This window comes from Anomalospiza imberbis, unplaced genomic scaffold, assembly GCF_031753505.1.
Source record: "Anomalospiza imberbis isolate Cuckoo-Finch-1a 21T00152 unplaced genomic scaffold, ASM3175350v1 scaffold_90, whole genome shotgun sequence".
In the NCBI taxonomy this organism is placed as follows: Eukaryota; Metazoa; Chordata; class Aves; order Passeriformes; family Viduidae; genus Anomalospiza; species Anomalospiza imberbis.
The window spans coordinates 241,039-261,434 of record NW_027100521.1 but is presented as its reverse complement, the minus strand read 5'-3'; the positions used below and the strand labels follow the sequence as shown (position 1 = coordinate 261,434).

Genomic DNA, 20,396 nt, shown 5'->3' with positions numbered 1-20,396 from the left:
TCCAGCCCCACCTTGCAGGCCCTTCCCTAATCCTGCTCCAGCTGCCAGACATCTTTCCTACCCTGGGGAACCCAACCCAGGCCACAGGGACCTGGATAATCCACGTCCTTGATGTCCTGGTCACACAGGCCTGGCCCCTTTTCCCCATGTCAGGCTCTGGTGTGGATCCTGTGGAACATCCTTTGGTGGAGGCTGTGGCTCCAGGTGGACCGGGGGGATACCAGGGGACAGGGACACCGCTGGGCATGAACAGCATTGGACTTGTTGGGAGAAACTGTGAGGGGGAGCTGGGGCGGAGTGACCAACCCAGTGACCTCACACAGCCCTCCTGGGATGTCACACAGCCCCTCTGTGATTCCACAGACTGCTCTGAGATGTCACAGAGATGGCCTTTGATGTCAAAGCTTTGTGATAGCCTCACAAAACCCACTCCTAATGTCATGGACCATTCTGTTATAGATCACTCATGTGATGTCATAGATCACTCTGTGACCTCATGTTACCAGATGATAAATTGTCCCCACCAGGTGAGCTGACACCTGGAGCTTGTTCTCCAAAACCCCAGGCCTATGGAAACCACACAATGCCCATTGTGTCAGAAGGGGAACTGGAAGTTCACCAGCCTCAGTGTCCTGCCAGCTCAGCCAGGCCCACTGGAACATTGGGGTCCACGACCACCAGGGACCACCAGAGAGACCCCCAGGACAGAAGAGAGCATGGGTAAAGGGGAGGGGAAATATGTTAATGATTTTGGGGAAATGATTATCAGATGTGTTTTTAGTCCAGGACAATCAATGAACATGTGTGCAAAATACAGAATATGAACAGAAACTTTCCTGTACTCAGCATGCTCGGCTTTGGGAGGAGCTATCCCCCGTGCACCCGGCTGAATAAAGAATGCTGCTTCTTAATGCTGCATTGGTGTGAAGGAGTTTTCTGTTTTACCAAATTTTTGGTAACACTCCACGCCCAAGGAAAGCTTTGTCTCCTGCTGCTCACAAGCAGAGAAGGGCTGGTGGCAGATGTGGGGGTCATTGGCTGCCTGGGGCACAGTGACCATGAAATAATCAAGTTTTCAATGATCTGTGAAAGAAGGAGGGGCAGCAACAAAACTTCCACACTGGAATTAGGAAGGGCAGACTTTGGCCTATTTAGGATGCAGATTTGGGGAGTACTGAATCAGGTACTGATTTTTTAAGGGAAATAACCCTTAAAAACAAAGGGGTCCAGGAAGGATGGACACATTTTAAGAAAGTAATCTTAAGGGGAAAGGAGCAGCCTGTCCCAGTGTGGCCAAAGATGAGCTGGTGAGGAAAATGACTGTGCTGGCTGCCCATGGAGCTTTTGTGGGAACTCAGGGGAAAGAAGAGTGTGCATTAACTTTGGACAGGTCAGGCAACTTAGCAAGTGTTTAAGGATGTTGTTAGATCATGCAGAAAAAAAAAGGAAAGCGGTGAAATCTCAATTAATTAGAGATTAACATGGCCACTTCTGTGAAAAATAATAAAAAATGTTTACATAAATAAATTATTAGAATAATGTGGTATAAAGGGAACCTCTACTCTTTATTGGATGCTGTGGAAAATAGAGTAATTAAAGATAATGGAAAGGCCAAACTATTTAACACCTTGTTTGTCTCAATTTTCAATATACGGACAGGTTGTCCTCAGGACAAGAGTTCTCCTGAGCTGGTGGATGGGCACAGGGAGCAGAACAGCCCCCTGTAATCCAGGAGGAAGCAGCTGGTGACCTGCTGGGTCACTCAGATGTTCACAGGTGTATGGGATCAGATGGGATCCATCCTAGAGGGATGAGGGAGCTGGTGGATGAGCTCCCCAAGCTGCTCTCCATCATTTACCATCAGTCCTGGCTCACCAGGGAGGTCCCAGAGCACTGGAGGTGCCAGTGTGACCCCATCCCCAAGAAGGGCTGGGAGGAAGATCTGGGGAACTCCAGGCCTGTCAGCCTGACCTCGGTGCCCGGCAAGGTTCTGGAACAGATCACCCTGAGTGCCATCACAGGGCACCCACAGGATGGCCGAGGGGTCAGAGCCAGACAGTGTGGATTTAAGAGGGGCAGGTCCTGCCTGAGCAACCTGATCTCCTTTTATAACCAGGTGACCCAGCTCTGGATGTGGGAAAGGCTGTGGATGTGTCCATCTGTCCATCTGGACTTTAGCAAAGCCTTTGGCACTGTCTCTGACAGCATTCCCTGGAAAAGCTGCATTTTGACATTGTGGGGCCTCCTGGAACCAAGGGGTTTCACCATTTTGACACTGCGAAACCAAGGAGAGTATTGGGAGAGTCCAGGGCCCAGTGGAACCAAGGGGCCGTTCTGACACTGCGGGGCCTCATGGAACCAAGGGGACATTGTGACACTGCAGGACCTTGTGGAACCAAGGGGCCACTGTGACACTCTGGGGCCTCAAGGAATCTGGAAGGTCATTGTGACACTGTGTGGCCTCGTGGAAACAAGGAGTCCATTGTGACACTGAGGGGACTTGTGGAACCACAGAGAGCATTGTGACAGTGTGGGACCTCATGTAACCATGGGGCCTTTGTGACACCCTGGGGCCCCATGGAACCAAGGGGCCACTGTGAAACTGCAGCACCAAGGAGAACATTGTGACACTGTGAAGCCCCATGGAACCAAGGAGTCCATTGTCACATTTTGGGGCCCCATGGAACCAAGGAGACCAGTGTGACCGTGCAGGGCCTGGTGTAACCCAAGGGACATTGTGACACTGAGGGGCCCCTTGGAACCAAGGAAACCTTTGCAGATGACTCCAAGCTGGATGTGAGGGGTAGGAGGGGACTCCAAGCTCTGTTGAGGGGTAGGAGGGCTCTGCAGAGGGACCTGGAAGGCTGGATCCAGAGGCCAGATCCAACAAGGTGAGGTTTGGCAAGTCCAAGTGCTGGGTCCTGCACTTTGGACACAACAACCCCTGCAGCACTACAGGCTGGGGACAGCAGCCAGGCAGAAAGGGACCTGCAGGGAACGGTGTGGCCAGCAGGACCAGAGCTGCTGTGCCAGCACTGATCTGCCCCCAGCTCTGCACACAGACATTGCTGCTGCAGCCCCAGAGAAGGCAACAAAAGGGCATCTCTGCAGAAAACTCTGCTGGGAGATCCTTGACTTCCTTTAAAGCCACCAAGAGCGCAGCCCCTCATGGACACAGTCTGTGGCCACAGGGAAGGTGGAGATAAACAAAATTAGAAATTGCACAAAAAATGAAATTTATTTGTGGACAACATTAAAATGTAAAACAAAAAAAAGAACCTCCAAAAGGAAACCAAAAGGAAGTACCAAAGATTACTTTCATTGCAAGTCATTTGGCCAGGAGTTTAATGTCCCTGAAAGCATCCAGTCATCAGTGTCCACACTGCAGCCTTGAGCTCCTGGTTCCTCAGGCTGTAGATGAGGGGGTTCAGGGCTGGAGGCACCACCGAATACAGAACTGACAGGGCCAGATCCAGGGATGGGGAGGAGATGGAGGGGGGCTTCAGGTAGTAAAATATACCAGTGCTGAGGAACAGAGAGACCATGGCCAGGTGAGGGATGCAGGTGGAAAAGGCTTTGTGCCGTCCCTGCTCAGAGGGGATCCTCAGCACGACCCTTAAGATCTGCACATAGGAGAAAACCATGAACACAAAACAGCCAAGTCCTAAACAGGCACTAACAGCAGTGAGCCCAAGTTCCCTGAGGTGGGATTTGGAGCAGGAGATCTTGAGGATCTGTGGGATTTCACAGAAGAACTGGCCCAGGGCATTGCCATGGCACAGGGGCAGGGAAAATGTATTGGCCGTGTGCAGCAGAGCATTGAGAAAGGCACTGGCCCAGGCAGCTGCTGCCATGTGGGCACAAGCTCTGCTGCCCAGGAGGGTCCCGTAGTGCAGGGGTTTGCAGATGGACACGTAGCGGTCATAGCACATGACGGTCAGGAGGAAATACTCTGTTGAGATGAAGAAGAGAAAGAAAAAGAGCTGTGCAGCACATCCCGTGTAGGAGATGGTGCTGGTGTCCCAGAGGGAATTGTGCATGGCTTTGGGGACAGTGGTGCAGATGGAGCCCAGGTCGCTGAGGGCCAGGTTGAGCAGGAAGAAGAACATGGGCGTGTGCAGGTGGTGGCCGCAGGCTACGGCGCTGATGATGAGGCCGTTGCCCAGGAGGGCAGCCAGGGAGATGCCCAGGAAGAGGCAGAAGTGCAGGAGCTGCAGCTGCCGCGTGTCTGCCAGTGCCAGCAGGAGGAAGTGGCTGATGGAGCTGCTGTTGGACATTGGCTGTGGCTGCACATGGGGACCTGTTCAGGCAGAAAGGACAAGAGAAGATTTAGAGGAGATACCTGTAACCAAAATCAAATCCATTTCCCATACACCCTCCTCTGTGCCACAGACAGACACCATTTTGTGTTCAAGAGTTCTGAGGTTTTCTTTTTAAGAACCCCCATATCACTGCTGGTGTTCTTGGATATAAGAAACTCTCAGAATTTCTGCTGCCCCCAGGGAGAACAGAGCGACAGAACAGAACTGTGAGGCAAAGTGATGAGAGGAGAGTGAGGGCAGATGGTCTGTCATTCTGACCTGTTCAGAGTTTCTCTGGGCTTTAACGTCTCTCAGGAGAAGGGTGATCACCTTCCCATGCTTTCTCTAAAATATCACCAAGCACTGCTGAGAGCAGATGGATCCACCACAGCCCAGCTCCACATTTGTAGCCAAGGACTCACGTTGCTCATTTCACCAACCCAACAGCATTTTCAGTGTCACAACACCTCTGCCTTTCCCCATCAATCTTATAACTCAGAGATGATCTAGGACAGGTTTGCATCCTGGATTGAAGCTCCCAGCTCGGACTGAAATCTCAGGGAGACTTCCAAGTGTCCTTCTGATGGCACTGGATGAAGGGAGATGCAGCTCCTTCCCTGGCTGCACTGACAGCATTGCCCAGAGCCGGGCACTGGGGACAGCTGTGTCACCCTGAGCCAGCTGTGCCCCCTCCCAGAGCCCCCAGTGCCGGGCAGCTGCTCCCAGCCCTGTGCTCTGCAGAGGGAACTGGGCCCGGGGCTGCAGAGCTGCCCCACGGCTCTGCTGCAGCTCTGCCTGCACAGGAGAGGCTGCATGCCTTGGAGCCCCGGCCCTGAGGGCAGAGGCTTGGCTGGGGGGACAGGAGGGAGGGGGCTTGTTCAGAGGGAGGGGCTGCACTGGAGGGGATCCTCTGGACATCTCTAAACTCTCCCTGCCACAGCATTTCTGCGTTTTGCTTTCTCTCCTTCCCTGATCTTCTCTCTGCTTCCTGGGGATTTTCCTCATGCAGGTGTTTCCCTGTGCCTGAGCTCTCCCTGCCAGCACTCACAGACCCCAAATCTCTGTGCACTCTCCTTGGTCTGACAGAACCCTGCCTGTTTGCAGGGCACTGGCTGGGGGCAGGTTCTGTTTGCAGCTTGGAGAAAGGACAGCTCAGACTGAGCCTGATGGCTCCAGCAGAGGTGATGCTGGTGCTGTCCATGGGCAGAGTGGCTGGAGGCACATTAGGGATCACCTGTGAACCTATTGATCCCTAAAAGAAACAGTTCAGATGTCTGAGGCACTTGCCAAAATTCATAATCAACCATTAATATTTATCACCCCTCCCCACCATTCTTCAATAGCACGAAACAATACAAAGTCTTTGGAAGTTTCCTCATTTTTATCAAAATCCTTGTCTTGGAACTGTTCTAGGACTGATCAGAACCCCTTAGCATGTCAGAGCTTTATGAGCATTTCACCTCCCCTGCACCAGAAACACTCAGAGTCATACTCACAGAGTCTGTGGGCATTGGGATGTTCCAGCTGTAGGAGATCACTCCAGGAGCTGCAGCTGCATTGTCCTGCAGCCAGAGGTTCCTGTGCCAAGGGCTGCCAGGGATTCTGCTCCAGGCACTTCTCAGCACCTTCCCAGCCCTGACTGATGGAAGCTCTCTGTGCCTCTGTGCTGTGCCCGGGCTGGCTGCAGGCAGTGCCCCAGCCCTGCTGGGCTGGGAGAAGAGCTGCTCATCCAGAGAAATGTGCTTTTGAAGCTCTCCTTGGTTACCAGGATCACCCTCTGTGCCAGGAGCCCCTCCCAGCTCAGCAGCACAGACACAGCACAAGGACTTTAATGACCCTCTGGGGCTTTGTGCTCAGGCCCTGAACATCAGGCCCTGAGAGGGAGCTGCAGAAACCTCTCCAGAGCTCCAAGTCAGAATCCAGCTCCAAAGTTTCTTTGACTTTTAATGGGTCCCACTGAGGGACAGGACTGAGAAAGTGTCCCCAGGCCCCAGGCAGAGCAGAGAACTGGAGGCACTGATGACAGGTGGGGACAAAGAGAAGCCAAGTCCTGGTGCCCTGGGGCACAGCAGGGTCTGTGCCACCAAGGGCTGTCAGGAGACACCTTGTCCTGAGGCACTGGGGCCTCCTGGCACAGCCCCAGCCAGGCTGGGCACTGTCAGCCTCTTGTCCTGCCCTCAGCATCCCCCCTTAGCCCACATCCCAGTGGCCTCAAGGATCTGCTGGAAGGAGTCCCTGGGGAGCCTTGCTCAGGAATGGCCCTGGGGGCTCCTTCATGCTCCCAGGGACTGCAGGTTTTTCAAAGCACTTTGGCTTTGGCTTTTGCCTTGGAGTCTCTGAGAGCTTTGTGCAATCATGGCCTCCAATTATCTGCTGTAATTAGTCCCTGGAGAGGCTTTGTCAGGAGCAACACTCAGTGGTACTCATAAATGCTTCAAGGTATTTCAGTTCTTTTAAGGTACTTGGTGTTTCCCTTTTGATACAGATTCTGTGAGAAAGATTGTGCAGTCACAGCCTGAAATTATCTGTTTTAATGAGTCCCTTGAGAGCTTTGCACTGACAATCAGTGGGGCTCATTGATGCTTTGAGATACTCAAGTAATTAAGGGTACTTTGGATTGTCCTTTTCACTATGAGTCCCTGAGAGGTTTTTGTGCCATCCTGGCCTCCAGTTCTCTCCTCCAAGGAGTCCATGAGGAGCCTGCATTGGGGATGGACCTCAGTGGCACCCATTAATGGCTTGAGAAACTTTGGGTTTTTTCTCTGACTTTGACTCCTGGACAGGTTTGTGCAATCTCCTCTCAGGCCCTGAGGTTCCAGGGCTCAGCTGCAAATGCACCACGGTTCTCATTAGGATGAAGCAAGTCCTGAGAAGCCATGGCTGTGTGTTGATTTCCCTCTGCTCTAGTGCAGTTCATTAAGAAGGTTTCCATTTGCAGTTATGTAGAAATATGTCTAAGAGCTTCTAAGAAATATGTATTCCTATTTTAAAGAGTGTCTTTATTACTGTTCTCTTTTGAGAAGAGCTGATTGCTGCATTCTGTGATTGATATTGATGTAGGGCCACTCCTAAGGAGGTCTGGCCAGGTCAGAGAAGTTTTACCTTGAGGTCTGACCCAGTGTGGACAACCTTGCCCCATATTCCCCAACCCCATGTGAGAAACAATTTTCACTTTCAATAATTTAAATGGTTTTATTAAGACCTTATCAAAATACAACAGAAGAGAGAATAAAGCAAAGAATACAGCACCAGGAGCAAAGGATTCAGTCACCATGTGCTCATCTACAAAATGGATGTTCTGTCTTTTATACCTCCAGCCCCTCCCAAAATCTTGTCAATCCACTCCTCCTTTGCTGTCCAGTGGTGGAGATCACTTTCTTACAGCTTGATTGGAGCTCAGGCGCTGCCATAGCAACAAGCCGACCCTCCCAAATGCCCTGACTACTGAGGGCATCCTGTGATAACAATGCAAGGGGGAAGGGAAAGATAACTATACACCTACACAACTTCTATTAACATATACTTAACAGTCACCCCTTAACTGTGAGAGTCAACCATAGGATTACCCATCTGTAACAACCCCCCGTTTTCTGTTTTTACAAATCATTTTGCTGGAACAATTAAGTAAAAAAATTTCTCTCTCTCTTGAATGAGTCATACTAGCATCTGTTGATGTGGGCAAGGACAGTGGGAACAGGAGGAAAATCTCAGGTTTTCCTTAGACACACTTATTTGGAATGGACAAAAGGGCCTAACAGAGGTCCAGGATGGCTTTGACTCCCATCTATAATGCCTATGTAGTTGCTACCCATAGTCATTGTATCTCAGGGGTCCAGAGGCCAGCTCGGTCTCGCCCTCCAGTCCCTGTTGTATTCAAAGACAGTTGGGGAATGACAGTGGTCCGATATGGCCTTTTGTCCCTACCTTACCATGCCTACAGGGTTGCTACCCACAGCAGGGCTATGCCATCTTCTTGGAAGTGAACAAAGGGGTCTTGCCCTCCTTCCTTTGTCTTATTTTCTTAAAGAAGCTGTCCCATTACCTCTTACGGTCCCTTGTGTACTTCCCCTCAACAGGTGCTGGTAATTCTCACCCATTAAAGCAGGAAGACAGTTCTCAAGCTGGCTGGTGGAAGCTTGACTTTGGGCATCTTGGTGTTTTTCTGGTTGTCTTTCAGTCTCTGCCTGACAGTCAATCTCGTTTCCCCTGGCCTGGATGTTACAGTCCACTCATTGTGTTTTTCCTACTGGGCCTTTAACTCTGTGGGCATGAGTCCATCTGTGGGCATGAGTCCATCCCCACTCTGCAGTTCACACGGCCGATTCGGTGGTGAGCAGTTCCTGAAAGGGACCTTCCCACTGAGGAGTTAAATGCTGATCTCTCCATGACTTGATCATTACTTGATCAAATCCTCAGAATTAATATTATGGATTCTGAAATCCAGGGTGGTAGTTTGAGGAATTGCCCCTTTATGTCTTAGCCCTTCTAAGGTTTCTGCTATAGACATAACATATTTCTTGGCATTGGCTTCCCCTTCCTCATAGGTGGCAACCCTCTGGGGTGAGGTCAAAAAGGGTAACCCAAATGTCATTTCATAGGGTGAGACCCCCAGATCTGACTGGGGTTGAGTTCTAAGTCTTAATAAGGACAAAGGGAGACATTTTATCCATGACATTCGGGTTTCCATCATCAGCTTATCTAGAGCTCTTTTTAGAGTTTGATTCATCCTCTCAGTGTGACCAGAACTCTGGATGCCATGGAGTGTGTAATTCCCATTTACTCCCAGGGTTTGAACAATATTTTGCAATATTTTAGAGATGAAATGAGTTCCTTGGTGTCATAATCCGCTTGTGTGGGGTGGCGTGATGGTTCTTTTCACCAATCCCAAATGTGCAAAAAGGCAAACAACAAGGGACTATCAGTTAATCACAACAAATGCACCTTTATTAAGGGCCAAAACAGTAAATGCGATAGTGGGGATCAGAAAGGAGATAAAAGGATAGAGAGAGAGAGAGAAAAGAGGGGGATGGGAATAGCTACCAACACAGGCGAGATCCTCAGTGGTCCGGACGATGGGGATCCGTCTGGTCGTGTCGGGGAAGTCTTCGAAGTTCTGGTCAACTCAGGGGTCCAGTTATAGTCCACGGAGGAAAAAAGGGGGGAACATGCAGGACAATGAGAGTCTATTGTGATTGCAGCGGGGGAACAGGTGAGTCCACTGAAACCACCAAAGCAGGAAAACACAATGAAGAATAAGTCCATTGGAATTACTGAAGGGAAACAGGTCATGTCATTAGTGGTTTCCCCACTCCCTGTGGTAGGGGTCTCAGTCTCAGTCCTTAAGAGGAGGGTTTTCGATCTCCGTCCGTCTGTCACAGTGGTAACAGGGCAGATGAGAGGTCTTCAGTGAGAGACCACTAGGGACACCCCAAAAGTTCATTCGGCTTCAGGAGAAGAGTGGGCAAATATGCAGTAGGCTGTTCCTTGCTGTGTTCATGCCAGGTCCTTGCTGATTCCTTGTCGATTCCTTGCCAAGTCCTTGCCAAGTCCTTGTCAGGCCTTGTTCGGGACAGCTAACGTAACGGTGCAGCAACCGCACCTGCACTGCCGCTCTCTCCAAGCCAGAACTGTAGGGGGGGAAGGGGTTTCTCCTCGTGGCAATTGGTAGGCAAAACTGGGGGCTTCAGACGGCCTTACACCTGGCCTGAATCAATCCTGTTCACCATCCCATATCAGGGAATGATTGATTCTAGAAATGTTTTACTCACAACATTGGCATTGGCTTTAACCGTGGGTACCGCCTCTACCCAATGACTCAGGTCACCTACTATCACTAGTAAAAACTTCCATCGTTGTACCTGGGGAAGCTCGGTAAAGTCTACTTGGATGTTTTGAAAGGGCTGTAAGGCTAGTTCTCACCCTCCCCTGGTGTTTTCCTCATGACCTTCTCATTTACTTGTTGGCATATCACACACCTTTCAATTACCTGTTTAGCTATCCCAAAAATTCCTATGCAGGCCCAGTCCCTTAGAAATTGATCACTTAGCGCTTGTGTAACCCAGTGTGTTGTCCCATGTATGCCTTCTAGCATTTTCCTGGCAAGGGGTTTATTCAACATTTGCCTCCCATCTGCTAATCCCCGCTTCCCTTTGTTATCTTTCTTGGCTCCTGTTTTGAGAAATTCTTTCTCTTCTGTCTCACTGAATATGGGGACTTCTTCCATTTCTCTCATGGGGGTTAATGCTATCATTACTTTTTCTGTCCCTGATTCGGCTGAATTCTTAGCATCTAAATCTGCTAAATGGTTCCCTCGTGCTTCTTGAGTCACTCCTTTTTTATGTCCTTTAACATATACTGCTGCCACTTCTTCTGGTAATTGTAAGGTTTCTAACATTTCTAAAATAAGTTTTTAGTTCCTTTCCCCTTGAATTTAATAGCCCACTCTCTTCCCAAATTTTTCCAAAGGTATGCAGTACTCCAAAAGCATATTTTGAGTCTGTATATATTGTTTCTCTTTTCTGTGTGAATATTTCCAGAGCTCACTTTAGGGCATACAACTCACATGCTTGGGCTGACCAGTTGGAAGGTAACTTTCCTTTTTCTAGGGCCACTAACTCTTCATCTGCCATAGCCTACCCCAATACCCTGTGCCCTGGATTACCCGTGAAAATCCATCGATGTACAATCGTTTTCCACCTTGGAGTGGTTGATCCGTTAGGTCCTCTCTTACTTTAGTTGGATAGTTTATAACTTCTAGGCAATTATATATTAATTCCTCACCTGGTTTTCCATCTAAAACTGGGCAGGGTTGCGTTGGTTACTCACATCTAGCTCTAAACCATTATCTATTAAGATGGCTTCATATTTTAGTACTTGGGAATCTGTGAGCCATTTCTCAGCCTTCTAGCCGAGGATACTCTGTACTGAGTGAGTGGTATATATTTTCAATTTTGCCCCAAAGGTTAATTTTTTGCTTTCTTCTATGAGTGGGGCGCTCGCTGCCACCGCCTGAATGCAGGTTGGCCACCCCCAGCTGACAGGGTCTTGCGGTTTTGATAAACAGGCCACTGGTTTCCTGGATCCTCCCCGGTCCTGGGCTAACCCTCCATGTGCTGCCTCTTTTTCTATATCCACAAACAGATAGAAGGGTTTGTCTAAGGCAGGAAGACTCAGTGCTGCTGCACTGACTAATATTTGCTTTAAAGCTTCAAAATTTGCTTGTCATCTTCTTCCCACCTAATCTCTTCCTCTACTAACTTTTCAAACAAGAACCTGATGGCCTGCGTGTATCCTTCAATCCATAGCCTACAATATCCCAACAGGCCTAAAAACCTTCTGACTTCTCTCTCTTAGTTTTTGCCCGTGGGAGTGAGGCTATCCCTGCAATTCTCTCAGGGTTCAGCCACTGGCTCCCTTGACAAATCTCACGTCCTAGGCATTTTATTTCCCTCCCTACAGATTTGAGTTTCCCTTTTGATACTCAAAGTCCTTGGTCCACCCAAAAATTTACCAGTGCTGTGGTGGATTCTCGAACTTTGACATACCTTGAGAGGAGCCCAGTGCTCCTTGCTCCCCTGTGCTGACACATGAGTGTTTGTCTGGTTTTGGGATGGCCCTGGCTGTGTGAGGGGTGCTACGTGGACACGAGACAGCCGGTCCTGTCCCGCTGGGTCCCAGCAGTGCCTCACAGCAGTCCTGCATCCACGTCAGGATGCTGGCCAAGAGAGGTCCTGGAAGCTGAGGCAGCTGATTTTAAGCTTGTGCAGGTGCCTACAGGCCAAGGCCAACGGTGTTCCCTCAGGATATAGCAGTCCTGAGGGGTCTCCCTCATTCAAACAAATCGGCAGACAAATGCATTGTCAGCCAAAAGCCCTTTTATTGACCTGGCAGGAGGGCAGGGGTCTGCCCCCCACTAAAGTGTTTCTCTGCCACATATAAATTTCAGTGGGTTGATGTAGGAGTTGTATCAAAATCACCATCCATCTTTACACTGCTGAGGTGATTCCATAGGCAGGCGGTTGGAAATACATTGTGTCAGATTTCCATACTTGAAGCTGATGTCCAGGCCCTGGCCAGGAGCGGTCTCGATGCCCCAAAGCAGCACAAAGTCTTCCTCACGGCTTCCCTGCACAGGGCTGATTCCACACTTGCCCTTAGTTCTTCTGGTAGACTGTGTCTAAAGCTTTTTGTCAGGTCACTCTCATGTCAAGTTAGGCCAGACAGGTTTTTGTTATGCTAACTGGTGCTAAGTACTTAGGCATGTCTGTGCTAATTACTTGTTTACTCATGTGAATTGCTTGTGCTTACTTATGTCAAACCAAGGCCTTGTTCCATCCCCAAAGGTGCCTGAGGCCACAGGCTCCTTGTGGCACCAGTTGATTTCCTGTGGAATGTTCTACCTCCCCCAGGGTAAAGAGGGAGCTGCAGAAAGAGCTTGCCAGGCTGCTCTCCATCCTTTCCCAGCACTCCTGGTGAAGTGGAGAAGTCTGAGCTGAGCGCAAAGGTGCAAATGGAACAGCCGTGCACAGGAAGGCTCGGTGGGAAGGATGATCCAGGATCCATAGGCCTGGCAGCCTGAGCGTGCTCCAGGGGAAGGCCTTGGAGCAGATCCTCCTGAGTGCCATCCCACGGCACCTGCAGGGAACCAGGGCGTCTGCTGGAGGGTGGGAAAGCTCTGCGGAGGGACGGGGACAGCTGGGGCTCCTGGCGGGGTGTTGAGGGCTTCTGTGCGGGAGTTTGGGGGGCTTGGTGCTGGTGGGGTGTTGGAGAAGGAGTTGTCTGGAAGGTGAGAGGTCTAGGCTGGAATTTGAGTCAGTTTGAAGCAGCATCTGTGCTTTGGCACAGCTTTGGTTATGGAGGCCAGAAGGAATATCTGTGACTTTTCCTCTTCATGGTCCTGATTCTCCTGCAGGGAACAAGAGGGGAGAGCTGTACTTTACTGGCCACTCAGATCTCTGTACCAGGGGGAGGATTAGCCCTTTTGCCATCTACTCAATTCTTTGGGCTACTATTGTACCACTGAGTGGACTCTCATTTCTTGAGAGCTTTTATTCCTTAAGAGAATTAGGATATTATCATCCCTACATAGAAAACCAAAGAATGACCCTTGTTTTTTCCCTTTTTTGGTGTAGTGTTATGTTCTGTAAAGTGACTCTCAGTGGATGAGGTTAAGGCAAATGAGTTGCTGCTTTGAGATTGGAAACAAAATTCCAACTCTTCACCTCCTCAGGCCATCCCAATTAATTTGGGAAGTTGGCAGCTTTTTGAAACTGCTTGAGTTGAGCAATGGGAAGTAAAGCTTTCCTGAACTGAGGATTCTTACTTGCCAGATTCTTCTGTGCCTTCGCCACTAAGGTGTTTTTGTGCTGAAGGCAATAACTTCAGTGAGAAAATAATTTCAGCATGGAGTAAGAGCTTCTGACAGAGACCAAGTGTTGTCAGCGTTGCTCCAGGTGCTCCTGCCAACAGCCCCTGCAGGCAGGAGCGCAGCCCCCAATGCACGTGGGCTTTGGCTCCCTCTAGCACAGGAGCCCCCCACGGGCACAGGTCTCTGGGGCAGGAGACGGGCACCGGTGCTGCCAGGGCTCGGGGGGTGGCAGGTCTGCTTGGCCAGGGACTCTGCCACACCTGCTGATGTCAGCGCTCCCTGGGCCCCAGGGGTCAGAGCAGCATTCCTGCCCTGGCCCACACGTTCCTTGTCTGTGTCACACCCGCGGGTTTAGGATGGCCACCAGCCGGGACGTGTCCCAAGGAGGCCGTGCCAGCTTCTGTGAAGGCCCCGTGCCCTTCCCAGCGCGGCTGCGTCGGCAGCCCTGGGGGCTCCTTCTGCTGCCCTGAGCCCACAGAGCAGGGCAGATTTTGCTGATGGTTTGAGCCGTTCCTAAAGATCTTGTCGGGCTGTCTTAGACACTTGGGGCGAGGGTTTCCTTCCAACCTGAGCCACTTTGGGTGGGCTGGGGGCGGCCCCAGGGCAGAGGGCAGTGTGTGCAGGGGCCCTTTGTGACACGGTGCAGCACGGTCACCGTGGCATGGAACGGGACAGCGTGTCCAAGGACCCTTTGTGACACGGGGTGACATAGGAGCTGGCGGTGACAAGACCACGCCACAGTGCTCGGAGCACGCGACGGGACAGGACGGGACAGAGCGGTGCCGTGAGGAGCCCCCGCACAGCACACTCGTTCGTGTCTGACCCGGAGCTTTCCCAAGGCGTTACTCCTGCAGGTGACCTCGTGGCCAGACCAGAAGGCTTGGTGACCTCTGGCCTTCCCGAGGCTTCTCTTCTGCAGATGCCCTCCAGGGCAGACCGTGGCATTTGCTTAGCACGGTTCTTGATGAGGAGTCTCCTGTTCTTGGGGCTTGAGCCCCCAAGACCAGAGTGCAGGACTTGCTGTCCTGTAGCCTTGCCAAGACTTCACTCTGCAGCACTTGCTGACTCGGACCTTTTGCGAGCCACCTTCTCCTGCAAGCAGCCATGAATCCAGGCAGTGACGTAGAGCACAGGCCTGCGAGCGTGCCCAAGCTGGCCTGGGGGAAGGAGGAGAAAGCAGGCCCTGGGACTGTCCCAGCACAGCAGCCTGAAGAGGTGGAGCAGTTCCAGCCACTGCAGAAGGGTGAGTGCCAGAGCTGGGCCACAGGGCCGGTGCCTGCAGCCAGCTTGGCCCCATCTCATCCCATCCCATCCCATCCCATCCCATCCCATCCCATCCCATCCCATCCCATCCCATCCCATCCCCTGGGCACTTGCCCATAGACAGGATGGAATAGGGGCCAGGGCAGACACCCCACAGCCGTGCTCCATCCCCTGGGCCATCCCAGGGCTGTCCCTGCCTGGGGAGCGCAGGGCTGGGCTGTGTTCTCCGGTCTCTCCCGCAGCCCCTCAGCTCAGGCTGCGCTCGCTCTTTGCCAGGTGCAGCCGTGCAGCGCACACAAGAGCAGGACCCCGCCCGTGGCCTCTTCCGCAGAACAGCGCAGGTACCTGCAGCCATCCCCAGCTGGGCTGGGCCTGCTGTCACCGCTCAGCCGAGCACCACGCTTGGAGCATTCCGTGGAACATCCCTGGCTTCCTGCCCTTCTCCTACAGCTGGTTTGCAAATTCATCAAGAGGATTCGGGAGGAAGAGACCAGCACCATGGGCACAGGGCTCAGAGCATATTTGCACATCTTCAAAACCAAGACCTGTTCTGCCCTGCTGGATATGCTCGTAGAGGAGGAGTTTTGCAATCCAGAGCAAGTAAGCTGCCTGTGGCCAGGATTTCATCCTCCCAGGAATTGCTTGGCCTCCTAAGCCATGCCTGATGGTAACTGGAAGCCTTTGAGGCCATGGCAGTGTGGTGGCAAGGGAAGCACTTCTCCGGGGAAGCTGGGGACATTCCTCCCTCTGGCAGTTTTCCAAGTCTCCCCTGCCTTCTCCAGGTGCCTGCCATGGTGAGGTACATCCACCAGTGGCTCATGGCCAGTCAGTTTGCTGAGCACAGGCTGAACAGGGTCCTACTGGATCTCACCAAAGAACAGCCTGCTGATGCAGTAATGTGTCCTGGTTTTGGGCAAATTTGGGAGAAAACCTCCAGAAGGAGCCCCCAGAAAGCAAACCCACACAGCCCCTTGCTCACCTGGCTCGGGAAGAATTTCCTCAGAGAGTAGCGGAAACAACCTGTTTATTGAGCAGGCAAAGCACTCCCCAGCAAAAAAAAAAAATGAACAACACGAGATGACAAAAAGTCTTTCTACGCTCTGAAGAAGTGACAAACTTAGAAAGTCTCTCCTGGGAGTGGTTGCCCAGTTATCGATCTCCGGCACTGGGGGTTGCTGCTGCAGGTCACAAAATGCTGGCTCTCGGTGTGTCTTGGTGTTTCCCAGGTCCCAGTCCTGAGCAGGTTCAAATGGTATTCAGGAAAGGGAAAGAAAAAAAACAGTCCAGGGAAAAAATTGGATTGCCTAGCTAAACTAACTAATAAGCAAAAGCAAGGGCAAAAGCAAAAAGCAGGAGCAAGAGCAAAGCGAAAGCAAGCAAGCCAGCAAGCAAGCAAGAAAGCCAGCAAGCGCTAGCCTCTCCTAGACACAGACTTTGGGGAGAGGTGAGCTGGCTGATAACAAGACAAAACAAACCTTCACTTTTTGGAGCCAGTCCTGAAGGCACAGAACATAACATCAAGCATAAACAGAACACACGATTGGGGATGCAAGCACCATAACATCACCCTAGGACATTCCACCCCTTATCTCCAAATCATCAACATAACTACCAAACGTCATGTAAAAACTTCATCAGGTAAAAACTTCCATCTTTCACTTACTCAGACACATTTCCTTCCATCTCACTTGCTCAAACCTTTGACACACATTTCCTTCTATATCACTTGCTCAGACCTTCGACACTTACACATTTCCTTTTGTCTCATGTCGGTGTGGTTTATTGTAAAGACAGGGGCAGTAACATCCAACAAACAGTGATATTTGCATATGAGATCTCCCTGAGGTACACATCGTGTTCTTCCATATTTCTGCATTATTCACCATGTACAACCTGGTCCCTGAGCAAAGACAATCCCACAAATGGGTTTGTCTGTACTCGAGGCAGAGTTGATCCACACTGTCTTCCCTAACAAACCTCTGATATGTGGCACTGGGATTTTATCTACCTGGATCGGAACAGCATATAAAAAGGAGCAGTTCCAAACATATGGCACATGATGCCAATCTGTCTTCCGATGAGCCTGTGACATTTCTTGCTCAACAGTGACATTGCAGTTCTGGCCACCAGGCCGGCTTGCCAAGGGAGGCTTCTGGCCATGACCTGCAAGCAGCTGCTGCTGCCAAGGCGCCTTTGGTGCCTCAGGCTCTCCCTGGCACAGCTCCCAGCACGGCACTCTGCCCTTGTGCCCGAGGCCTTCCCTGTGCTGGGGCTGGCCTGGGGCTTTTCTTGCAGCGGGACCTGCCCTGCTCCTGGCACAGGAAAGGCAGTTCCTGCTGGAGCAGGAGGCTCTGCCTGCAGTGGGCTCAAACCACTCCTGCAAGGCCCTGGTGACTTCAAAATTGCTTCCTAGAGCAGAATAGTCTATAATTGGTATAGCTCCTATATTGAGGAGTAAATAACTATTTTTTAAATTTTATTCTGTGTTGTAAATAGACTGTTTTTTCTAATAATGATCAGAATCAATCATAGCTGTATTTATACAGATTTATCTGGTATTACATCATTAATCTTTTGGGACAAATTGCATTAAGGTTCAATTCCACCTGTCCAATCTGCAGGGTCGGGATGGGATCCAGCCGCTGCCAGTCTCTTCTATTAGAAGGAATTCTAGAAGTCTGGGAGTGCTGCAGGGGTTTCAGGATCTATGGTGGCTGTTGGGGGACATTTCTCCACCTCATGGCTCAGCAGGAGTTTCTCCAGTAAGGAAATAAAGCTTTTGCCTGAAGCTCCCACTCTGCCCATGACAGGAACCCCTGTGAGTGCCCGTGACATCCCGGCTCTTTGTCAGCCTGGGGACTCCTGGGATGTCACCGTGGAGCCCCCGTGAGTGCCTGTGACAGATCGGTGCCTTTGCAGCCCAATGTCCCCTGGGATGTCACCATGGGATGGCTGTGACTGCCTCTGACCACACGGCTCTTTACCATCCCCAGAAACCCCTGGGAGGTCTCCATGGAGCCCCTGTTTCTGCCTGTGACATTCCAGCTCTTGAGCAGCCTGGAGACTCTTGGAAAGTCCCCATGGAACCCCTCTGAGTGCCTGTGACAAATCTGATCCTTAGCAGGCAACCATCACCAGGAACCCCTGTTGCTGTGGTCAGTTTCCATGGCAACCATCACCAGCTCCTGTTGCTATGGTCAGTTTCCATGGCAACCATCACCAGCCCCCTGTTGCCATACTCTGTTTCCATGGCAGCCATCACCAGCCCCTGTTGCTATGGTCAGTTTCCATGGCAACCATCACCAGCCCCTGTTGCTATGGTCAGTTTCCATGGCAACCATCACCAGCCCCTGTTGCTATGGTCAGTTTCCATGGCAACCATCACCAGCCCCTGTTGCTATGGTCAGTCCCTGGGCAGCTCCATGGAGACCCCATGCCAGGGGTGGTTGCCATGGACACCAGCTCAGGCCTGGAGCCAGAGCCCGTTGCTATGGCAACCATTGGCAGTCCCATCCCCAGGGCCATGGGATCCCAGAACCACAGAACTGGCTGAGCTGGGAGGGACCCATCAGGATCCTCGAGTCCAACTGCTGGCCCTGCACAGGACACCCCAACAATGCCAGCCTGGGCCTGGCAGCGGTGTCCAAACGCTGCTGGAGCTCAGAGAGCCCTGGAGCTGTGACCCTTCCCTGGGGAGCCTGGGCAGTGCCCCAGCAGTCTCTGGGCAAAAACCTTTTCCTGAGATCCAACCTCAGCCTGCCCTGACTCAGCTGCTGCCCTCCTGCCTCCAATGGAAAGCACAAAAGGCAATGATCCCAGGCTGGGAGGAGAACAATTTACTGGGAACAGCAACGAGACAAGGAACAAACAGGACCAGAAATAATACTGATAACAGAAGGGATAAGAAAAGTTATTTACAGGGAAATCTACATCACAACTGACTGGCTCTTCCTGGCCATGTATTTCCTCCTGCCTGGAAAGGACACCCTTCTCCTCGGGGACAGAGAGAGAGAGAGAGAGAGAGTCCCTTTGCTGCCCCTGGCAATGACCTGAGGTGGGAGTGAATGTAATGACAGGGCCATGGCCAGACCCTCATGTTCTTCAATCCCACACCATGTCATTGGCAGGGGCAGGAAAAGGGAAAGATCTATTCCCAGCATGGATCACAGGGAACATGGATCACCAGAGCTCTTCCCAACATGCGTTCTCCCATGGGGGATGGAGCTGGAGCAGTGCACAAAGCTCTTTCTGGAGCTAGGGCATTTGCAGGGCTTTCCTTGCTGGTGTCTCTGTTGGTGTCTGGTCAAGTGAGAGCTCCTGGAGAAGCTCTTCCCACACTGGGGACACGTGTAGGGACTCTCTCTGGTGTGGATGTGCTGGTGCCTGATGAGATGGGAGTTTTGCTTGAAGCCCTTCCTGCAGTGGGGGCAGCGGAAGGGCCTCTCCCCAGTGTGAATCCGCTGGTGCTTGAGAAGAATGGATCTGGTCTGAAAGCTCTTCTGACAGTTGGGACATTCGTAGGGCCTCTCCCCAGTGTGGATCATTTGGTGGATGATCAGTTGGGACTTCTGGCTGAAGCCCTTCCCACATTCCCCACACTTGTATGGCCTTTCTCCAGTGTGGATCCTCTGGTGGCAGATCAAGTGGGACCTTCGGCTAAAGCTCTTCCCACATTCCCCACACTCGTAGGGCCTCTCCCCAGTGTGGACGCGTTGGTGGATGACGAGGGCAGAGCTGCAGCTGAAGCCCTTCCCACATTCCCCACATTTGTATGGCCTTTCCCCGGTGTGGATCCTCTGGTGGCGGATCAAGTGGGACCTTCGGCTGAAACTCTTCCCACATTCCCCACACTCATACGGCCTCTCCCCAGTGTGGATGCGTTGGTGGATGATAAGGTTGGATCTGTTGCTGAAACCCTTCCCACACTCCCCACACTCATACGGCCATTCCCCGGTGTGGATCATCTGGTGGCAGATCAGGCTGTTGCTCTGCCTGAAGCTCTTCCCACACTCCAAGCACTTGTAGGGCTTCTCCCCATGGTGAACCTGCTCATGGACCACCAGCTCCGAGCTCTGGCAGGAGCTCTGTCCACCTTCCTGGCACAGGGTGGATCTTTCCTCCTCAGAGCACCCTGAGCTGGGTTTCCAGCTCCTCCTCCTGTGGGATCTCCAGGGCTTTTCCTCCCCGTTGGATTCCTGCGCCATGGAGCCGGTCAAAACGGCCTCTGCCACAAGGTTCTGCCATGGGGATTTGTCCGTCCTGGTCTCCATCTTCAGCTCCTTGTCTGGGGGAGGAAGGACAAGGAGAGGTTGGGATTTGCCTCCGTGCCATAGGGAAGGGGAAGGAGATCCCCCCAGTGTGTCCCCAGCAGGATGGCGTTGGCAGCGATGTTGTCCTGTAGTCGGGGCCTGTGCTGGTCTGAGAGATGGAGCAGGAGAGAGGGGGAAAGGGGCACTGACTTCCTC

General features: G+C 51.7%; 2 protein-coding genes across 2 annotated transcripts in view; both read right to left on the bottom strand.

The window, feature by feature from the left end:
* Window positions 1–20,181, bottom strand: part of LOC137467950 (zinc finger protein 271-like) — a 130,242-nt gene extending 110,061 nt beyond the window's left edge. The window contains exons 1-2 of the mRNA XM_068179351.1: window positions 19,336–20,181; window positions 2,122–2,125 (exon numbers count right to left, since the gene is read on the bottom strand). Coding sequence (XP_068035452.1) covers window positions 2,122–2,125; window positions 19,336–20,135 — 804 coding nt within the window. The 5' untranslated portion in view covers window positions 20,136–20,181. The remainder of the gene's footprint in view (window positions 1–2,121; window positions 2,126–19,335) is intronic.
* Window positions 3,345–4,277, bottom strand: LOC137467953 (olfactory receptor 14A16-like). Its single transcript, XM_068179354.1, has one exon. It carries the CDS (start codon window positions 4,275–4,277, stop codon window positions 3,345–3,347), a length of 933 nt encoding a protein of 310 aa, XP_068035455.1.
* Window positions 20,182–20,396: the final 215 nt, after the last annotated feature.